At 37.3% G+C, this 22,615-nt stretch overlaps 2 protein-coding genes and 1 long non-coding RNA gene across 12 annotated transcripts in view; 2 read left to right on the forward strand and 1 right to left on the reverse strand.

Moving 5' to 3' along the window:
* The window catches only part of LOC6529174, a 31,007-nt gene extending 21,726 nt beyond the window's left edge, over positions 1 to 9,281 (reverse strand). For 3 of the 10 annotated variants that reach the window (XR_005560789.2, XM_015196751.2, XM_015196750.2), the window contains exons 1-4: positions 9,008 to 9,281; positions 7,462 to 7,635; positions 4,983 to 7,399; positions 1,711 to 3,027 (exon numbers count right to left, since the gene is read on the reverse strand). Coding sequence is in view for 8 of the 10 variants with exons in the window: in XM_015196751.2 (XP_015052237.1) it covers positions 1,711 to 3,027; positions 4,983 to 7,399; positions 7,462 to 7,635; positions 9,008 to 9,152 (4,053 nt within the window). In the remaining 2 variants the exon portion in view is untranslated. The remainder of the gene's footprint in view (positions 1 to 1,710; positions 3,028 to 4,982; positions 7,400 to 7,461; positions 7,636 to 9,007) is intronic. The other 7 variants (XM_015196749.3, XM_015196752.2, XR_005560788.1 and 4 more) reach the window with 6 other exon arrangements.
* Positions 9,282 to 10,989: 1,708 nt separating this feature from the next.
* On the forward strand, positions 10,990 to 16,134 carry LOC120321205. The gene is made up of 3 exons (XR_005560790.1): positions 10,990 to 12,590; positions 14,336 to 14,797; positions 14,854 to 16,134. It is a non-coding gene; the product is annotated as an uncharacterized LOC120321205 (long non-coding RNA).
* A 4,319-nt stretch (positions 16,135 to 20,453) lies between these two features.
* LOC6529175 (cyclin-K) lies at positions 20,454 to 22,012 on the forward strand. Its single transcript, XM_002090146.3, has one exon. It carries the CDS (start codon positions 20,606 to 20,608, stop codon positions 21,812 to 21,814), a length of 1,209 nt encoding a protein of 402 aa, XP_002090182.1. The 5' UTR covers positions 20,454 to 20,605; the 3' UTR covers positions 21,815 to 22,012.
* The last annotated feature ends 603 nt before the right edge of the window (positions 22,013 to 22,615 follow it).

A 22,615-nucleotide genomic window follows, 5' to 3' on the forward strand; every position in this document is an offset into this window, starting at 1 on the left:
CTGTCCGTCTGTCTGTCCGTATGAACGTCGAGATCTCAGGAACTACAAAAGCTAGAAAAATGAGATTAAGCATACAGACTCCCAAGATATAGAAGCAGCGCAAGTTTGTCGATTCATGTTGCCACGCCCACTCTAACGCCCACAAACCGCCCAAAACTGCCACGCCCACACTTTTGAAAAATGTTTTTATATTTTTATTTTTGTATTGGTCCTCTAAATTTCTATCGATTTGCCAAAAAACTTTTTGCCACGCCCACTCTAACGCCCACAAACCGCCTAAAGCTGACACGCCCACACTTTTGAAAAATGTTTTGATATTTTTTCATTTTTGTATTAGTCTTGTAAATTTCTATCGATTTGCAAAAAAACTTTTTGCCACGCCCACCCTAACGCCCACAAATTGCCAAAAACTCTCAGTGTTTAAGACTCTCATTCGCACTTCCACCAGCTGAGTAACGGGTATCAGATAGTCGGGGAACTCGACTATAGCGTTCTCTCGTTTTGATTACATTTTTATTTATTATGTTTCTTATTAATTTCTATCAATATTCTCTTTTGCACCAGTTGAGTAACGGGAAACCGTAACTCGTGAAACTCGCTGAGCTCCCATTCATTACGATTAAAACCACTGACAGGAACATAAACATGTACGATTTTTTATAATGACTATAAACGTCTTTAGTCATTTACACACAGAAATTAAATACTTTGCACTTCCGAAAGATTCACGAGGGATTTAATTTCCCGGGCCTGTAAGTCAGTTGCAATATTTATACCCGGTACTCGAAGTGTAAAAGGGTATACTAGATTCGTTGAAAAGTATGTAAAAGGCAGAAGGAAGCGTTTCCGACCATATAAGGTATTCACAATTTATATATAAAAAAAAAGGTTGTCATCGGAACAGGGACGAAAAAATACTGTGCATGGCGAAATTTTTATTAAGTTTATAAGACAAAACATTTTAACGGCAAATTTTTTGTATAATTTTTGTATTCTGTCGATATCTAAAATATTTTTATTTTTTTGTGACTACTTTTAAACAATTTGAAGCGATCTTAAATCCTACTAAATCTACACATTTTTGCATGACAAACAAAATGATATTTTTTTTAAACATTTCTAGAACTTAAAGAAAAAATTAATTGGAAAAATCTTTGTGTATATTTTTAAAAAGATTGAAAATATTATTATACCCGTTACTCGTAGAGTAAAAGGGTATACTAGATTCGTTGAAAAGTATATAACAGGCAGAAGGAAGCGTATATATATTCTTGATCAGGGTCAATAGCCAAGTCGATATGACCATGTCCGTTTGTCCGTCCGTATGAACGACGAGATCTGAGGAACTACAAAAGCTAGAAAGTTGAGATTTAGCATACAGACTCCAGAGACATAGACGCAGCGCAAGTTTGTTGATTCACGTTGCCGCGCCCACAAACCACCCAAAGCTGCCACGCCCACAATTTTGAAAAATGTTTTGATATTTTTTCATTTTTGTATTAGTCTTGTAAATTTCTATCGATTTGCCAAAAACTTTTTGCCACGCCCACTCTAACGCTCACAAACCACCAAAAGCTATCAGTGTGGAAGGCTCTTCTTCGCACTTCCACTAGCTGAGTAACGGGTATATAGCGTTCTCTCTTGTTTTTCTGTCAAGTTGTAGAGCTAAGGAATAATTATATGTAAGACCCCACAAAAAATGAAACTTACCAAAACATTTTTCTGATTCTCCTTGTCCAGCAGAAATTCCATACTCTTGTGCGGTCTGCGTACGGATGCCATTCCACCTGATGAGGGTTTAACCTCTCCGCCCGGTTCATCCACGTCATACGCAACGCTGTTTACATTTAGACGCTTTACGATGTATCGCTTGTGCGGCATGCTAAGCGGGTTGCAAGTTATATCCATAAGGGAACGTGTCTTTCCCGATATAACCGTTTCATGAGTATCTAAATTGGTCTCGATCAAACCCATTTTGCCGACATCTTCGACGGGAGCAACAGAAACCGGAACAGCGGTAACTACTGTGGGCCTATTAGCGTTGCAGTTTCGGGCCAGTCGATTAACTGTCTGTGCCTCTTCAGCGACTACTGCCTGCGAGCTGAGCCCGGTGTCCCTCATTTTTGTTGCTTTGACATTAGCCATCAACTGTCCTGTAAAATTATTGTACTGTTCACTTTCGACGCTCGGCAACGCCATGGCGCGATGGAAATTGACGGCTTCACCAGTCGTTTCCGGAGGCGCATGCGCCAGGATGCCACTACGTGGTGGCATCTTGGGCAGTGGCGGCTTGCCAGTCACCCTTTGCAGGGTTGAGGTCTTGACCAGCTGTTCCTGAGGCTGCCAGCTGTGCACGTTGCCACTCCTAGCCTCGGACGCGACAGAATCGAGCAGTCGGTCACATTGCGAACTTCTTGGCGGCTTTAAAGGGATGCCCACAAAGGCGACCGATGGGACGTCCTCGGGACTCTGCCTCAACTCCTTTCCGGGCGACGCTTTGACCCGAGATGGGTCTTGTTGCTGCTGCTTCTTTTTGCGACGTAAAGAAAATCGAAGTCCGTGGGCAAACTTGGAGAAGAGGCTTTTGGAGGTTGGGTGTTTTTCATACGTCCTGTCGACAGCCGTGGCCTGCGAGCTTAGTTTGCTGGTCGGCGGCATCTTGTTAATCGGAGACGCCCTCGATTCGTAGCGCTTTATCTGCTGGGATGAGTGCAGGATGTGGTGCGCGCGGTTGGTGGGCGGCTCGCTGAGGATTGGCAGGCGGAGAGGTCGTGCTGTCGCAGGAGGAGGTTCCTTAGTGGCATCGCTCGGAATTTCTTCTTGAAAAGATGAGCACGCAACGGCACAAGGTTTTAGACTGACTGTGCTGCTTAAAGCGGGCTCAGGTTCCAGGGTGGTCTTAGCTTCGGTTCTTTGATCGCGGCAATTGGGTGTGGCTAAAATTGCTTTGTTTTTGCCGTTGACGCTCTCTTCAAATAATGAGTGTGTGAAAGCGGATAAGAGCGGATTGGTATGGAAAGCGGTAAGCTGGAAAAAAGAGAATTGGTTGAATTACATATCGTGTAGAGAGAGAATTTCAATCGGTTAAATAAACCAAACAAAAAACTGATCATTACATACATATGTATGTACTTGCGTTTATGAGCATTGTAGGATAATAAATCAAATTCGATTTTTATGTCAGTCTCATAAAGAATTTGGCATTTGTCAATGCAACGATCTTCCAGGAAGACTCGAGTAGTCGATAGCGGTAAACCGATTTTTTAAAACTTATATCTCTGGATAAGTATTATATGCTGCACAGTTTGAGTTTTAAGCTATTGTTCCATTCCAAGTTTTACTTAAAAAGGATCCCATTAAACGTGGAGTAAGTACTACCTTTTCATTCAAAGTATGTAACAGGTATAAAAAAAGTTTCCGAGTAAATATATTCATTGTCACGATCAGTTGGGTACTGTTCGGCTGTTCGTAAGAATGTCGAGATCCTAGAAACTGGAAAACTTATATTACGTCCATCCGTTTCTCTTCAAACTAATCTTTCTGCATGAAAATGTCAAAAAATTCCTCTTTTTCTTGGATGTAGTATATTATTAAGTCGGAATGGGCCTTATTGGACTACTATATTAACTATGGCTGCTATAGGATTAATACGCTTCTAATTTGATATACACAATTATTGGATACCATATGTCCGGCATAGAAACAGTCGGATTATGACTAGCTAAATAATGAAAAATAAACAGATGCTTGTTTTTTAACCATTAAACGTTCTAGTTAAAATACAAGTTTTCTAAACATATGTATATACATACGGTCTATATTATTATAAAAAGCTTGCAAATATAAAAGAAATCGTAGTCCGTTTTTTTTAATAATAATACGCTTTAAATGAATATACATCAGGCTTTTTATAATATGCAATTTGATCAAAATCGGACGATGTATCATGTAGCTGCCTCCGGAACAAATATAGTTTCGCTGCTTTTAGCAATATACTATAATTATCTCATATACATAAGATTTTTTTAACTGTATAATTACTTAAGGGGTGTATAAACTTCGTATTATCGAAACTAGTTATTTTATTGCTTAATGTAAAATTTGTAATAGCCTTGTTTGTGGTCTTTATATTTAGTCTTTGCAAACTCTATCTTGCTCTATTACTTGCAAGAAATTCTCAATACTAATTTAATTTTATTTTAAAATTAGTCGAGGGTCCCTACAGTCGAGTTCCCCGACTATCTGATACCCGCTATTCAGCTAGTGGAAGTGCGAAGGAGAAATTTCAGTACCGACAGCTTTTAGCGGCTTGTGGGCGTGGCAAAACGTTTTACTACAAATCGATAGAAATTCACAAGACTAAAATTAAAATAAAAAATATCAAAATATTTTTTAAACGTTTTGGGCGTGACAATTTTGGCCGGTTTGTGGGCGTTAGAGTGAAAACATGAATCCACAAACCTGCACTGCGCCCCGTATCTTTAGCTTTTATAGTTCCTAAGATCTCGACGGACGGAAGGACAGACGGACATGATTATTTATCCTGATCAAGAATATATATACTTCATATGATCGACAACGCTTCCTTTTACCTGTGTCATACTTTTCAACGAATGTAGTATACCCTTTTACTCTACAAGTAACGGGTATAAAAATAGTCTGGAAAGTCTAGAAAGTCAACATATTAATTTTTCAACGTTATTCCTTTGCAAACTTAACAGCATATTATGCATGTATTTTTAACGTACACAATGTGTTTAAATTGGTTTAGGGTGTATATAATCCCAATATCACAATCACTATATTTTACTCCACATTTGGTCGATTGTTTTTAAAGCGTACAAAGATTTGTCAAGCAACAGGAAACTATTTTTTCCAGCATTTCATTTAAGGGTCTGGAATGCTTTTTTCCAAACAACACCTATTGTATACATTGTTGAACAAACAACGCCTATTTATATGTATGTATATTTGATAGATACCTTTTGTGCGATCGCCGACTCTCTTAGACGATGCGTCTGCTCTGGTTTGAAAAGCGTAACGATGTTTTCGTTCTCTCTGGTGTTGTCCACCAAAGTGGGGTCCATCAGTTCGTCGTCGCTCGGGCCCTGCTCGCCCTCGCTGTAGTGAAAGTGGTCCTCGGTCGGCTCCTCAGAGGACTGCTCCTGCCAACAGTACTTGCTTACCACTGGGCAAAAGCTTACCTCCTTGCCGAAAGAATGACGCGATCCAGCTTGTAGCAGAATTCCCAGTGGCTTCTGTTGCGTTGGTGTCTGCGGCAACTGGTGCATCGAGGCGTGAGCACTGCTTACGTAGATATCGTATTCGGACTCCTGTAGCCCGACGTTGCAGGCAGCTAGATTAGGCGTGCTGCTTACGAGATTTCGCTGCTTAGCGGCCGACGATTGCGTTTGGAATCGCCGCTTGGACAGGAATCTTTTTGAGATGGCTGGCGGCGAGCACGAAGCAGTTTTTGCCATTTCTTGCTCGTCAAGGTGGCACTGCTCTAGGCTCTGGGTGTAAGACGTTTGCAAATTAGTGGGATCCTGGTCAAATGTTTTCACAAGGCCATTAAAAGTCATGGCGACTGGCAGCTGTTGATTTGAATGTTTCTGGCGCTGTGGCGGCTTTATGTTTAGCTGAACGTGCTGCACCATCGAAAGCCCATTGGAGGCATTTGAATCATATTCCTCTGGCGCATCGAGTTTGGCCTCCAGCACTGGCTTATCTGTCAGTATAGACACATTTTTGTCATATACCTTGCTGATCTCATCCAGCAAAAAATTTCCTTTACAAATCATGTGCTCGTAGCTTTCGCAGGCAATGTTGCTTTTTTTCGACATTTCTTCTGCTTTGCTACTCTTTAGGTTGTTTTGAAGGGGCTCTGCCGGTAGCCGGTTATCCTTGTAGTTTAACAGAGTTAGGTTTAGGTAACTGGCGTTCAAATATCCGGTACTTGCCACACCCCCTACTATATTAACGCGTTCGTTCCAACTGGAGCTGCGTCGAATTCTTGGCAGGCTAGGGCAAGCAACAAATAAGTTGTCCAGGCCCTCCAGTTCCTCACTGGAGCTATTGTTGTTATAGTTTCTCTGGCTAGGTTGAATGTGACGTCGGCGTCGCCTCCGTTCAAGCTGATGGAGCTCGTTAAGTGAATGGGTGGGGCCTAGAAGTGATAAACCGTCACAACTATCGACGGAACTGCTGCCCCGGGTGCTGCTACTGTTTTGGCTGGTGGTGGCCAGAGTTCTGCCGTTTCCCTTGGGTTTTGAATTGTTAATTTCCACAGAGAGTGGACTTCGTGGCTCGCGGATATCGGGCAAACTGTTGTGCAGCCAAGTGAACGAGGCAGACGACGTTGATGCCGATCCGGTCGGAGACGGCAACGGCGATTCGGAGCTGGCCCTCTCCGGGGAACTATTTATAGACGACGGAGAGCATGCTAATGCAGTCGCGTCCACAGTCTGTTCTATTTCGGTCTGACAGAAATCTTTTAAGTCGCGAGAATGCGGGGCGCCCTCCTCCAGCAGCAGCAGCTCCTCGTCCTCTTCGCAAAGCTTGTCGAAATTCTTTGGTATTGATTTAGACTTTTCCCGCTTTAGCGTTCTTGGCTCGCAAAAGCCCGAGTCTTCGGACAGGCTCTCAGCTGAGTTGAGGGGAACTTGCCGGGAGGAAGCCCCGTCCTGTTTTTCCTTTTCTGTTGTAACAGCTTCTACGGGAACAAGACATGAGATTAGAAGGCTGTGACCACTGCTATCGCTGGAGGAGCTAGAGCTAGAGCAGTTCTCTAAATCAGATTTAAGCTCCGCCTCTGGGAGTCTTTTAGAGAGAAATTCCTCTTTTTGCTTATATTCAAAATTAAGATTGTTTAGCTCATAGTATGTCTGATGCAGACGACTATACTCGCTGGATTCATAACGTTTTAACAGGGACAGCGTTGGGGCCGATCCCTTCCTACTATCTGGACTGTTGTCCCTGGTCCTGGCTCGCGTTGACGCACCAGACTCGCTGTTGAGCGAGGGCGAACTGTTACGCAGACTGCTCATATTCTGATGCTGCTCCTGGAGCGTGAGCTGCCGTTCCAATGACTCAAACTGTACCAGGGAGGAACTGCGAGATAGCGAGTGGGAGGAGTCCATGTCGGAATAAAAATCTTCGAAAGTTCCCCCTCGCCTACTGCCTATGCTGCTTCGTTGGCCCTGGCTTCCGTAGCTATCCCGTCCACATGCCTCTAAAGCCAGAAAGCGTTCAAAGCTATTGTGATGCACGGAATCGTAAGACATGGGGCGGCGCAGTTGGACGCTATCTTCTGAAATCTGGATAGAATTTAAGTCAAGGCAGCGCCTTGGTCGCTTGGGTGGGCAGAAGAAGTCCCTTTCAGAAACAGCATCGACATCTGCTTTAAAAGTGCTGGTATAGGCAAATGTGCAAAATGACAGAACCAAAAGTCTATTAGCTTACCCTTAATAATTTCTATGCGTAGTACGGATCCAGTTTCAGACTCCGTAGAACTCCAGAGCGTGGAGCGGTTTTCTAGGCTTACAATCAAGCTACTTCGGGCACGTTCCTCATCCTCGCTGGTCTCCTCCAAGATGGGTTCCAACATTTGTCGAGAGCTTGACAAGTACACAGCATCTGCCAAAGGTTAAGAATATAGTCAAAGTGAAACGATAAGTAATTAAACCGTTACACTGGTCGTAACATATAGATTTTTATAAAAACTAGTTTATTACAAATACATATTGTAATACATACATGGACGACTTGACGTCTCAATTATTTGTATTCTTATAAAAAAAAAATATATATATGTATATACATATATACATATAATTATATACGTACGTTCAGACCATACAAAGTACAAAGTATACAAAGACCATACAAAGTACATATACAGCTGCAAAAAAAAAAATAGCACCACTTGCCCAGTAAAACTTTGAAAAAGTCTCCTACCTACAATTTTGGGTTTAAAAGGATCTGAAATACCTTTTTAGAAAGGTTAAACAATTCACTTTTTAGAAAATAAAAAAAAATCAACATTTTTCTATGAATTCTTAACTTATTTAAGGAACTTTATGAAAAATGACAAAATAAGGCGAAAAAAATAATAGCACCACTTCATAAAAAATGTTTTAAACATAAAATATAAACTTAACAGTAACAAATTCATCAATAACAAGTGATTGTATATTAAAACTACGCCGATCCCATTAATTTAGTATTTGGTAGTGTATCCTTTATTAGCAATAACAGCTGCGCAACGCTTTGGCATGGAGTCAACCAGGTCCTGGCACCGTTATGGGGTTATATTGCTCCAGCACTCCTTAATCACGGTCCATATGTATATATTCTTGGTCAGGATCAATAGCAGAGTCAATCTGGCCACCCACACTTTTGGAAAATTGTTGATTTTTTAAATATCCATATGTATATTTTTTTTTTGCCAATCTCTGATATCTGATAGTCGAAAAACTGGAGTATAGCGTTCTCTCTAGTTTTTGTATGATATTGGTAAGTTGAAAAAGTGGCCAATTGGGATTTCGGGAATGCATTGACGAGTCTAAGCAGTGAGTACTACTAATTTAAATCAATTATAACTATTTGTACTTTTACTTTTTTATTATTATTGTTTTGGTTATTTAGTTGTTTATGTTCTTATAGTATTGAATTTATTTTTTTTCAGATAACAAAAAAATCATTGCAACAAGTTAAAGTGTCTTTAATATTTTCTTTATTTTTAATGCTACCAAATATACAAATCTTGTATATCAGATCTTATCAATATCAAATCTTGTTTATAAAGTAAAGGTGCCTTCGCAAATTTTATCTCACTCCATTAAAAGATTTTTGTTTAATATAAATTTAGACTTATACTATATTATATTCTGTGACGAACAAAAAAAAATTAGCTTTACATGAGATTAAAACATTCAAACCTACACTTTTTTTTTAAACTTAAAAAAAAATTTTTTTTTTAATGTACTTTCAATATCGTCACACTCACCTTCCTCTTGAAATGCTCCCAGACTGTTCCAGCATTGAGGCGTGTGGTCAAGATAGCCAGCAAGATCTAAATGCTCCATTTCATAAATAGGAAATCTATAAGCAATGTTGACAATCGCAAGGAAAAAGTTGTAACCATATATCATGGTCAAGACAATGCTTATTGGCACTATCCTCTTCCGCTTTCGTATGTAATTGGCAAATGCATTTCGATTTTATATTTTATATAAAATAGTATTTTTATTTTAAAGCCTTGCTATTGGCAAAACAAGCATCTGCAATAAAAAATATAGATTAAATGTACACTAGCGTTATATTATTAATTATTGGGAGCTAAATTTAAGCTTAATTTTTGTAAACGTAAAGTATAACAAAGCCATTCACAAGTGTTATTTTTTAGTGCCAACATACATATGTTAACGAATGGTCAGCTCCGCCCAATTGAGTTTAACCATGAAAGAAAAGCCTAATATCTTACGTAGTTATCGTACGTTATTGCTATCCATATTTTAATGCTACTACTTTCTGAGATTTTAATCTAAACCAAAAGCTTTTGGTGTTTATACAACACGACCAACATATGTACATCTGTAATTTTTAATTATTTAATATTATTTAATTTTAAATAATACATTTGATTATTCCGAAAAAGATAAAAATATAAAATGGGACCTAAAATTACTCGGTCAAAATAATTGTAATGAATCAAAAAGGATCACAGCCAAAAATATTTGTTTAAGGATTGAATGATTAAAACTAAAAAATAGCCCTGTATTTCAAGTTTATTTTGGTATTTCTTTTCTGGTTTTATTTTCTTTTGTTTTTTAAAGGACGCACAGCTCCTTTGCCTGGAAAAAACAAACTAACTGTTTTAGCATATTCTTAAAGGTTTTGGAGAAAAATGGTGGTCGTCGAAAATACTACAGAGAGTCACTGTTTTCAAAAAAAAAAAATTATTTTGGTTTTAACCGACATCCAATATTCCTCCACTTCTCCAAGGGCCAATACAAGTTTTTTCTTAAAAACTTAAAACGTTTGGCTGCATTTTTATCTTATTAGCTATTATTGGGCTTCTTGAAATGAGATCATTATATTTAAGCCGTCTTCTAATTAGAAATTAACTTACATTTAAGTTACAGGTTTTTTTTTTGCAGAAGGGCCGAAAGCCTAAACTTTGACTGTCCTCCTAAGTAATGAACTAACCTTTTAACCAATAAACCATGTGTTACAATAGCTAGCTCATATTTAATTGCGTATCTAACTATAGTAGAAAAAAAACACAATAATATTGTGCACTTTAACAGAAGTATTTCCAGCAGAAATCCGTTTTTTAAAAAAATTTAGCCTTCTGGCAGTATATGCCACGCCCAATGTAGACTTTATGCCAAGAAAGAATAGAAAAACAAAAGAGAGAACGCTATAGTCGAGTTCCCCGACTATCTGATACCCGTTACTCAACTAGTGGATGTGCGAAGAAGAAATTTCAACACTGACAGTTTTTGGTGGTTTGTGGGCGTTAGAGTGGGCGTGGCAAAAAGTTTTTTGGCAAATCGATATAAATTTACAAGACTAATACAAAAATGAAAAAATATCAAAACATTTTTCAAAAGTGTGAGCGTGGCAGCTTTGGGTGGTTTGTGGGCGTTAGAGTGGGCGGGGCAAAAAGTTTTTTTGCACATCGATAGAAATTTACAAAACCAATATAAAAATGAAAAAATATCAAAACATTTTTCAAAAGTGTGGGCGTGGCAGCTTTGGGCGGTTTGTGGGCGTTAGAGTGGGTGTGGCAACATGAATTGACAAACTTGCGCTGCTTCTATATCTCTGGAGTCTGTATGCTTAATCTCAACTTTCTAGCTTGTGTAGTTCCTGAGATATCGACGTTCATACGGACGGACAGACGGACATGGCCAGATCGACTCGGCTATTGATCCTGATCAAGAATATATATACTTTATATGGTCGGAAACGCTTCCTTTTGCCTGTTACATACTTTTCAACGAATCTAGTATACCCTTTTACTCTACGAGTAACGGGTATAATGATAGGAACTATTTGAAAGCACCGAAGAGCACTGTAAAATCCCACAAACCATTTTTGAAACTAATTAAATTGAAATATTATTGCGGATTTACCTGGCACTAGTCGGTCAAACATCCTTTCAATTAAGAGCAAAAAAGAATATAACGAAAGACGAAAAGAAAACTTACCTTAACATTCTTATAGTAAAAAATTTGATCAAATATGTTAAGGAATGGAGAAAATAATGAGAAATACCTTTTTGCTTGACAGGCAATACTATTATTTTGACCGCAACTGTAACAACACAGAATTTTGAAAACGCACTACAAAATTTTATGTTCAGCAATGATTAGCGTTATCAAACTCACTAGTGACACGTCGTGAAATGACAAAAAACCGGGAGCTGTTCTTATAAATATTAAAACAATACTTGGTGAAGTTTGCAAATATTATTAGGAACATATAGAAAATAGAGCACACACAGCTCAACGGTACCTGAAACTCCTTTAACCTTCACATGCCAAAAAAGCCGAAGTATAGGTGAGCAGAGTCATCGAATCGAAACCCTGCGCTTGGGGTACGATTTGGTACTAACGAACGATATGCCCTTGCTGATAGCAAGCATGCTCATCGTTCCTGTTACTCGTATAGTCAAAGCGTATACTAGAATCGTTGACAAGGTAAGATAAATGTGACGATGACACCTTTAACAACAAAAAATTTTTGATTGACGATTGATTCTGACGATTAACAGTAAGACATACAAATTTTAACTGGTATCTACACGCTGTAGACTTTTGAAAATTTGTCTTAAAAGTTGATATCAAGATATAAAATGGATATCAAGAGTTAGAGAATCTGAAGAGCTAAGAAGTTTGACGGCCTATACAGTTTTTTAATTTTAATCGAAATCGTTAGACTAGTTTTTGAAAAGTCCTCAAAAAAAATTAAGTTTTATATTTGTTGTATTTAGACAACTTAAAAAAATGAAAATAATTTGAAATGTATTTTCAGGCGTTCAGAAATTATGGGCTTAGAAAATGTAGCTATTTATCGTTATTTTTCCGCCAGCTGGCGATTTTTCCAAAAGTGGTAATACTAAAGTTTCTATATTGAGGACGTCGAGCACAGTTTAAATTATTTGTGGATTTTAAAATAACATTTTGTTGCATACAAACAAACCGCCAGAAACGTAAATTTTAAATGTTATTGTAGATATATGTATGAAGCATTCGATTTTAACAAGTTAGGTGTCAAACCTTGCGTATTTCAAACAATTTGGGTTAATGTTTTTTGGGTACACTACACGCACCAATATAATTTTCTCGTGAACCATATAACAAAGTATAAAGTATGCTTTCCGTTGAGCCACCTATCAATTGACCATTTTAATTTTTATATTTAAGATAGGTTAGTTTTGTAAACTACTTTATCTATTATAATAAATAAATAAATAAATTTCTCCATGTTTATGGTATATAGAAATTGTCCTGGTGCGCTTCATCACTACGTGGACTCCTGTCAACAGTGGCATATGTGCAGTACAAACTGTAAGACCGCAGGTAAATAATAAGTGTATACGGATAAGATACTATTCAGAGATAAGATATTTTGCTTGACATTATCGAACGCGTTTATTCATTGATAAAACATAGACAATTTTCCTTTATAAAAACGTTGTTTTTAAGACATAAAAAGAGAGAGTTCTATTTATATATACGTGATTCTGCTAGCAGGAGTGCAATAGAGAAATTTTTTTGAGTATCGATAAATATTCGGTAGTTAAATGAGAAAATCAAACAAGGTTATCTTCGGCAAGACGAATACACGTAAAACGTATAGTAAAAGGGATACTAGATTCGTTAAAAAGTATGTAACAGATAAATGTAAGCGTTACCGACCCTATTACGTTTGTATATTCTTCATCAGAATCATTAGCAGAGTCGATGTCCATATGAACGCCTCGTGTCAGGAACTATTAAAGTCAGAAAGTTGCGATTTTCCACGCAGATTCCAGAGACATAAACGCAGACAAATTTCTCAACGCTATCACGGTCACCCTTTTAAAACCATTGTTATACCCGTTACTCGTAGAGTAAAAGGGTATACTAGATTCGTTGAAAAGTATGTAACAGGCAGAAGGAAGCGTTTCCGACCATATAAAGTATATATATTCTTAATCAGGATCAATAGCCAAGTCGATCTGGCCATTTTTGTCTGTCCGTCCGTATGAATGTCGAGATCTCAGGAACTACAAAAACTAGCAAGTTGAGATTAAGCATACAGACTCCAAAGACATAGAAGCCGCGCAAGTTTGTCGATTCATATTGTCACGCCCACTCTAACGTCCATAAACCGCCCAAAGCTGCCACGCCCACACTTTTGAAAAATGTTTTGATTTTTTTTCATTTTTGTATTAGTCTTGTAAATTTCTATCGATGTGCAAAAAAAATGTTGCCCTGCCCACTCTAACGCCCACAAACCGCCCAAAGCTGCCACGCCCACACTTTTGAAAAAAGTTTTAATATTTTTTCATTTTTGTATTAGTCTTGTAAATTTCTATCGATTGCTAATAACCTTTTTGCCACGCCCACTCTAACGCCCAAAAACCGCTAAAACTGTCAGTGCTAAAGACTCTCTTTCGCACTTCAAATAGCTGAGTAACGGGTATGAGATAGTCGGGGAAATCAACTATAGCGTTCTCTCTTGTTTTTTTCTGATACCAAAACGAATATAAACGAACAGAAATGAAATGGGAAAACAATTGAAAACGCCTATAGAGAACGCTCATTCAAGTATGTCGACTACTAGATACCCCTTCCTCTGCAAAACAATTCTATGAAGATGGAATTTGGCGCTCAGCAAAGAAACTGTTTGTTACAATTCTCAATAATTCTCAAGAAACACTCTTGCACTGCGTCAACAGTCGGACATGGCCAGATCAAAATATATATGTATACTTTATACATATAGTCGAAAACGCTTCTTTGTACACGTAACATACTTTTCAACGAATCTAGTATACTCTATTACTCTTAAAGAAATGAGTATAATAATACTGAACAGAGACCTTAATACCTTTTTGCTACTTTAACCTAAAATTAGTAAGACAGCTACAGCTAAGACAGATGTTGGAACAGTGTTTTCTTGAACAAGACATGGTTCAAATAATTTGATTTGCCAAATAATGGATTTTTTAATTTTTTATAGAATTTAAAAAAAAAATGTGAAGAAATGAATAGTTAGTTAAATTATTTTTTTTTTTTAATTTTATTTATATTATTGATTATTTTTATTTTAATTTCAGTCTTTGAATAGAAATGCAATGCAAATTTCGGCACTGTCAGTGGTAAATACATTTGCAGATACATATGTATGTATGTATGTAGCATTCCGCCTAGCAATACCCGGCAGTTCCACAATTCATCGCTACGAAGAAAACATCACGAAATCATTGACTACGCCAGCCGATCAGCTTTCCCGACTCTCTCACTTTTGATCTCTCTCTTAAAATAACACAAGAAATATCCCTAAATTTTCGATGAAAGGGTAATTTAAGTTTGTTCTAAAAAAAAAGCAGTATAAATTGATGAATAGAGCGATGATTTGCCCGTTAAAGTGCACTGTTGTGATATTTTTCATATCGATGATTTCCTAGGACAAACCAATGTTAAAATCTTTGCATTCATACATTAAGCGGTGATTAAGCGCTCGAAATTTTTATAGGTTGATGATTCATCACTTAAAGGTTAATGAATGGAACTGCACGGTAACTAAATTTATTGTTGCTACCACGTTTTTGTCTGATAATATTTTTCCCTTAAGTCCCCAATTAGTCCTGAATTTCGGATAGCCGAAGTATGCTTTCACTTTTTTATTGTTGATATAACATGGATAGAATAAACTACGAATGGATTTTGGTAACAGTCTTATTTTAGCTTCTTTTGAGGAACTGATTAAATTCATGCGCAGCAGATGGAAATGTTACAATTATTTTAAAACACGTAGTTACTTTAATATGTTTTTCAAAATGGAAAGCGGAGAGGCCTATGAGTTTTTTAGTTGCAAATGTGATCAATATGTTTACTTGTATGCATACATCTGTATACATTACATGGATTGTGATGTTGATAGGTCGAAAATATATGTATATACATACATATGAATTCATATTTTGGTGTAATAGAAAACGTACATATGTATGTATAAGAGCAATAGATTATTGAACAGAAAGAGTTCTGACCGGTTGTGCAATATGAAAAGCGTGACAATGAGATCTTCACGATCTTATGCTTTCTTTTTATAATTTTTTGCAAGGCATTGGCTTCTTTTAAATAATCTTTTCATTACTTTACTCGACTGTTTCGTTTTGTGCCCTCGATATTCAAGTAAACTCTCTGATACGTTTTTTGGCAAAACTATTGTAAACGAAACGCCATTACGCTGCAGACATAGGCATTGGTGGAAGTATTATATATACATTTTTGTGTATCCTATATACATTTGTATTCCACAGACTAAATACATATGTACTTGTGGTGGCCACGAACACATTGAATAAGACCGCACGATTGCAAATGGTTAACTTGCAAAGACAACGCTCAGATAGAGACTGAATCGAGCGGAGCTGAGCTGTAAACGTGTCTTAGACCAAACGTGGCCGAGAGAACCGAGATACAGTCGCAGACACAGAAGAGATATCCGTTTAAAGCCATGAGCACGAAGAACAAAAAACTGGTTAGAATTCTTGCAGACATGTTTTAAGACATCGGAAATCCAAGAAGAATCTCGGCTAGATAGGGCGCAAAAAAATGACATGGACCTTTACAAAGCCTCCTAAATGACATTACTGACATGCATGTATGCTCATGTATGTATGTTTGTAAGCATTTTTGTAAATTTAACCAAATTAATGGTTATTAAATGAAATATGCATTTTATAGCGGTGTACATATGTAACCTATAATTATATGTATATATACAAATTATTTTAAATTTAACTAAATTGTCTCTTTTTTATCAGGAATGTTTCTATTGACTAAATATACTGCGCTGCAATGTGCAAAAATACTCCTAAAATGGAGAGTCAATTAAAAATCATATAAATGTTTGTAATTATTTTAAATTATTATATTTACTTCTTCCATTTTACAAAACATTAAAGCTCCTGTAAAAGTTGTTGTCGACCTATGAATCTATGTAGTTGACGGCGTGAAATTATATAGATAATAACTATGATATTATTAGTTATCGGAGTTAAATCATTTTCCTCGATATCAACTAGATATTTTAATACCCGTTACTCATAGAGTAAAATGGTATTAAAGGTTCGTTAAAAAGTATGTAACAGGCAGAAGGAAGCGTTTCCGACCATATAAAGTATATATATTCTTGATCAGGATCAATAGCCGAGTCGATCTGGCCATGTCCGTCTGTCCGGCCGTCTGTCCGTCCGTATGAACGTCGAGATCTCAGGAACTACAAAAGCTAGAAAGTTGAGATTATGCATACAGACTTCAGAGACATAGAAGCAGCGCAGGTTTGTCGATTCATGTGGCCAGGCCCACTCTAACGCCCACAAACCGCCCTAAACTGCCACGCTCACACTTTTGAAAAATGTTTTGATATTTTTTCATTTTTGTATTGGTCTTGTAAATTTCTATCGATTTGCAAAAAAACTTTTTTCCACGCCCACTCTAACGCCCACAAACCGCCCAAAGCTGCCACGCCCACACTTTTGAAAAATGTTTTGATATTTTTTCATTTTTGTATTGGTCTTGTAAATTTCTATCAATTTGCCAAAAAAAAATTTTGCCACGCCCATTCCAATGCCCACAAACCGCCAAAAACTGTCAGAGTTGAAGACACTCCTTCGCACTTCCACCAGCTGAGTAACGGGTATCAGATAGTCGGGGAACTCGACTATAGCGTTCTCCTATGAAATAATTTTGTACGGACCTACCCACCCAGTTGTTTCATGTTATATTTTCGTACAGACCTACCCACTCAGTTTTTTTTACTTTTCGCCGGGCCTGCCTTAGAGTCTTTCAAAGCCATCGTTGTTCCCTCGAAATCATTAGCAAAACGCTGGTCCAAAAGTGCAAGCGCGTAGGTGCAACAAAGAGGCGAGCTTAACAAGAGTATCCCGCAGATCTGCCTACATATGGCAGGTAAGCAAGGAACGATATAATTGCACAGGAGGTTTGTGTTTTTTAACTCTACAACTCTTTATTCTATAAACTTAATTATATGTTGTCCCCTATATAGTAAGACAGGGTGTAAGTAAGAAAGGCTTGAATCATCAAATGCTTTACAGTTGGGATTTGCAATACTATTTTTAACGTTATTAATACAATAAGTATTAAACAATTTTTATAAAAGTGTACTTCCGTTCGGGTAAAAGCTGATTAAAATTATTATTAAACATTTTAATTATTTTTAAAATACTTTATAGGGAATGGAAAAATTGTATTTTATTGTATTTAAAAATTGTATTTAATAGGAATAATAATACCTATAATAACTAAATTTGGTTTCTAAGATAAAAATTTAAAACTAACATTCGGTAGATACCAGATGTTTTGGGTTTAAAAAATATTTACTGTATGCTATGAAAAACTGTTTTTAGTAGTTATACCCGTTACTCGTAGAGTAAAAGCAAAGACATTATAATAACAAGATGCATAACGGCCATACATTGGTTGACCAAAATTGCTCTCTTTTCGCTCCCCTTAAATCGAGAGCGTTAAAATCTAAAAATAGAATTGTCTTGCTTGTATGAGTAAAAACAATAAGGGAGATCGTGTGTATGTGTGCGTGCTTGTGCTAGAACACGATTTCAGGGCCGAAAACAATTTTGATCTAAGAAACAACTTTGATTAATGTTTTGGTCAATTTCGATTCGTAACTATTATGGTTTGAAAAAAGTTATTTATTCTAATGTCTTTGGTAAAAGGGTATATAAGATTCGTTGAAAAGTAGGTAACAGGCAAGTTTGTCGATTCATGTTGCCACGCCCACTCTAACGTCCACAAACCGCCTAAAACTGCCACGCCCACACTTTTGAAAAATGTTTTGATATTTTTAATTTTTGTATTGGTCTTGTTAATTTCTATCAATTTGCCAAAAAACTTTGTGCCACGCCTACTCGACTACCGCTTACTAAGCTAGTCGAAGTGCATAGGAGAAATTTCAACAATAACAGTTCTTAGCGGTTTATCAGCGTTAGAGTGTGCGTAGCAAAAAGAATTTTTACAAATCGATCGACAAGACTAATAAAACAAGAGAGAACGCTATAGTCGAGTTCCCCGACTATCTGATACCCGTTACTCAGCTAGTAGATGTGCGAAGAAGAAATTTCAACACTGACAGTTTTTGGCGGTTTGTGGGCGTTAGAGTGGGCGTGGCAAAAAGTTTTTTGGCAAATCGATAGAAATTTACAAGACTATTACAAAAATGAAAAAATATCAAAACATTTTTCAAAAGTGTGGGCGTGGCAGCTTTAGGCGGTTTGTGGGCGTGGCAAATAGTTGTTTATCAAATCGATAGAATTTCACTACTGGTCTGGTTGCGGTAGTTTTGTCTAGTGCAATATGAATAGACAAAGTATAAAAATGTTCTGTAGAGCAATGAATTGTGCACAAAAAAAAAAAGAGTGATTTTTCATAATGGTTTCTCTCAAATGATAAATGTTATGTGCATAAAATAGATCCTTTAATGAACCTTATCCATGTTTTACTTTTCAAGCATTGCAAGCGACTGTGATAGACAAAAAAAGCAAGCTAAACTCAACATTCTATCTCATAAATGAAAAATTAGTAATTATTCCTACAAGTCAAAATATATTTAAATAATTAAATAAGTGGCAAAAAAATATATCGCTATCCAATAGTTCGAGAACTAGCTTAGTTGGGAAACATGGAAATATTTTAAAGTTTCATAATATTAATAATAAACATATAAAATTATATATAAACAGTAGCTGAATTAAGCGGCGATTTGAATAACTCTTATTAAAAAAACTTCTTTAAAAAAATAATAGCGACGGCATCAATTTTAAAATACTATTTTATTAGATTATCTTACAATAATTATAAACTATAAATTTGTAATCATATTCGAATCTAATTTATTAATATTTTCTGGTAGACGCAGCGGAAGTTTGTCGATTCACAAACCTCCCAAAGCTGCCACGCCCACACTTTTGAAAAAAGTTTTAATATTTTTTCATTTTTTTATTAGTCTTGTAAATTTCTAACGATTTGCCAAAAACCTTTTTGCCACGCCCACTCTAACGCCCACAAACCGCAAAAAACTGTCAGTGTATAAATTTCTTCTTCGCACATCCACTAGCTGAGTAACGGGTATCATATAGTCGGGGAACTCGACTATAGCGTTCTCTCTTGTTTTTATTTAAAGGTTAATTAAACATGTAGTCCCATTTCCATAAGCAACTGGCCCTAACTCCGTAGGTCAAGAATACGCACAAGACTCCGCAATTTATTAGATATTTTATATGTATTCTTGCATACACTTTAATCCTATGCATAATTTAAGTAATAAGTCAAATTTAAAATAAATTACAAATTTTTATACCCGTTACTCGTTGAGTAAGAGGGTATACTAGATTCGTTGAAAAGTATGTAACAGGCAGAAGGAAGCGTTTCCGACCATATAAAGTATATATATATTCCTGATCGCAAGTTTGTCGATTCATGTTGCCACGCCCACTCTAACGCCCACGAACCGCACAAAGCTGCCACGCCCACACTTTTGAAAAATGTTTTGATATTTTTTTATTTTTGTATACGTCTTGTAAATTTCTATCTATTTGCCAACAAACCTCCAAAAACTGTCACTGTTGAAGACTCTCCTTCAATAGTCGGGGAACTCGCCTGTAGCGTTCTCTCTTGTTTATTTATAAAATGTTTGATGAAATAATTTAGATGGTAAATTAATGAAATGTTGATTTAAATAGAGCAAGAAAAATTCCTTAAGATTCTATAAAAGGGTAACAATGTGAGATGTTTCAGAAATTTTCGTGAATAGATTAATGATTTTTCCGTTTATATTCGCTTAAAAAGCGGTGCTTAAAAGCGATAATTTTTCGCTCTTTTAGCGGTGGTAATGTGACTTTTTCATAGCGATGATTTCCTAGGACATGCCAATGATAAAATCATTCCTTGTTTTCATAAAAATTGAGTGGTAATTAAGCGCTTGAAATTTTTATTAATTGATGTTTCATCACCGTAATTACCAATTATGTTATTCCATAAATTAAAAATCGCCTGGCGTTGGTGTAAAAGGGGCTTATTTATATAATTTTAACATGTTGGTTTAACATCATTGACGTTATTCCATAAATTAAAAATCGCCTGGCGTTGGTGTAAAAGGGGCTTATTTATATAATTTTAACATGTTGGTTTAACATCATTGACGTAGCATGGTAACACTGCAACTGAACGTATAAATCGAGGACTGATCCATTTACAATAAACAAAGTAGCTCGCGGGTCTAGGTCACGCCTAGGCTGTAAACCATTTGGCTATCAGTTTAACACAATCCCCAAAGTGCCGTGATGCCGTGCTGGTACTACGATAAGAAGGAGCTGCGGGAGACGCCCTCGATCTTGGATGGAATAAGCTTCGAGACGGAGCGGCGGTACCGAAAAGAGGGTGCACGATTTATTATGGAATGTGGCACCAAGATGGGCTTAGGCCACAACACGATGGCCACAGGTGTTGTATATTTTCACCGATTTTACATGTTTCACTCGTTCCGAAGCTTCCCTCGTTACGTGACTGCGTGCTGCTGCCTGTTCTTTGCTGGCAAGGTGGAGGAGACGCCCAAGAAGTGTCGCGACATTATAAAAACTGCTCGTGGCATCCTTACTGACAACTACTTTTACTCGTTTGGCGACGACCCTAAGGAGGAGGTTATGACGCTCGAGCGCATTCTGCTACAGACTATCAAATTTGATTTGCAGGTAGAGCATCCATACACCTTTCTTTTAAAATACGCTAAGTGTTTTAAAGGCGACCAGCAGAAGCTGCAAAAGATGGTTCAAATGGCGTGGAATTTTGTAAACGACTCTCTCAGCACAGTAGTCTGTCTACAGTGGGAGCCGGAGATTATCGCCGTTGCTCTTATACATTTGGCCAGTAAGCTAAGCAAATTTACTGTCCAAGACTGGGAGGGCCGCCAGCCACAGCAACAGCGTTGGTGGGACATGTTTGTGTCTGATGTGACGATGGAAATACTCGAGGACATCTGCCACCAAGTTCTGGACCTATATCAATCAACTCAAAAAGAAGCACACCAGCCGACCAGTCCGCCACAAAAGCCACCAAGCAGGGCCGACAGTCCAAAAACCGTCAAGCTTTCTAATTCTACAGGTATTGGACCACCTTCCATTCCACAACAACAGCCGCTGCCCCCACCATGTGGCAACGGTGGCGTATTGGAAGTTAGCAACATTCAGAGCATTAAGTCCCTAGCCAGTGGCGTGCCAATCATAGGTTCCAGCGACTCTCAAAATCTGTTACAGTGCCCAACCCTTCCTGGTCAGCCTCCTGGGTACCACCTTTATCATGCACCGCCACCGCCGCCCCCGCCGGTTGTGCCCTTGGCGCAGTACCCATCTTCCGGTTGGGGAGTCCAGCAGACTGTAGCTGGACACTATAGCGGGAGTGCTGCACCACCACCGCCAATACCGCCCAGCTTGCCACCAGGAAGCAGTGGCTACTACAACGCTGGCGGGCGTCCATCGCAGCAGCGGTATCAGTAGACACGCACAGTGGATGCAAAGTCGAATAAATAAGTAAAGAATAATAAGTAGTGTAACATTCTCGGCTGCTTTTCTCTAATTTCTATTCCATATGCAGAGCTAAATTCCTTACCCGTTCATATGTACATGCTAACATTATTTAACTAAAGTGATGTTTCCAAAACTGAATAAACCCAAATTAATTAGAAATATTTTAAATATTGGATTCTCAAATTTAAATTTTATTTTAAAAGTGTTTATAAAAAATTTGATTTGACACTAACATATATAGATTTGTATCAATATGGACGATGCGTTGTGATGATAATGCGCACCTGTTACGTAGGTAACAGCAAATTCTATTATAGTGGCAGAAAAATGTGTACCTTTTTATGAATTCAACAAATATTGACAAATATTTAGATATTTCGCAGGATATAAATCCCCAAGCTAACGACAAATTGGTCGCTGCCCCGCGTATGTGTTCATTCCTACAAAGCCCGGATACAAATATTATATAAAATAATAATTAACAAATAATATAAAAATATTTATTTGGAAATGTTTGGGGTAAGTTAGCGTTCTGTTAATTTGAAATACTTTATGTTTGACTTCCAGGCTAAAGGTCATATTTTTTTGTCGCTATGGCTCTTTTTTTACGCGATTTCTAAACATAATTAAGATGACTACATTTGCATCGCAAGTGAATCTATTTTAATTTAAGTACAATGAAGAAAAATTTATAACCATTTCGGGTTTCTTGTTTTTTAAGATTTACCCTTTCTTTCGTGCGTTGTCCATAGTGCTATTATGTGTTGTTTT

Source organism: Drosophila yakuba, chromosome 2R (genome assembly GCF_016746365.2).
Source record: "Drosophila yakuba strain Tai18E2 chromosome 2R, Prin_Dyak_Tai18E2_2.1, whole genome shotgun sequence".
NCBI lineage: Eukaryota > Metazoa > Arthropoda > Insecta > Diptera > Drosophilidae > Drosophila > Drosophila yakuba.

Excerpts from the sequence above, each read along its gene's own strand:
- LOC6529175 (XM_002090146.3), top strand. The coding sequence starts at position 20,606 with ATGCCGTGCTGGTACTACGATAAGAAGGAGCTGCGGGAGACGCCCTCG.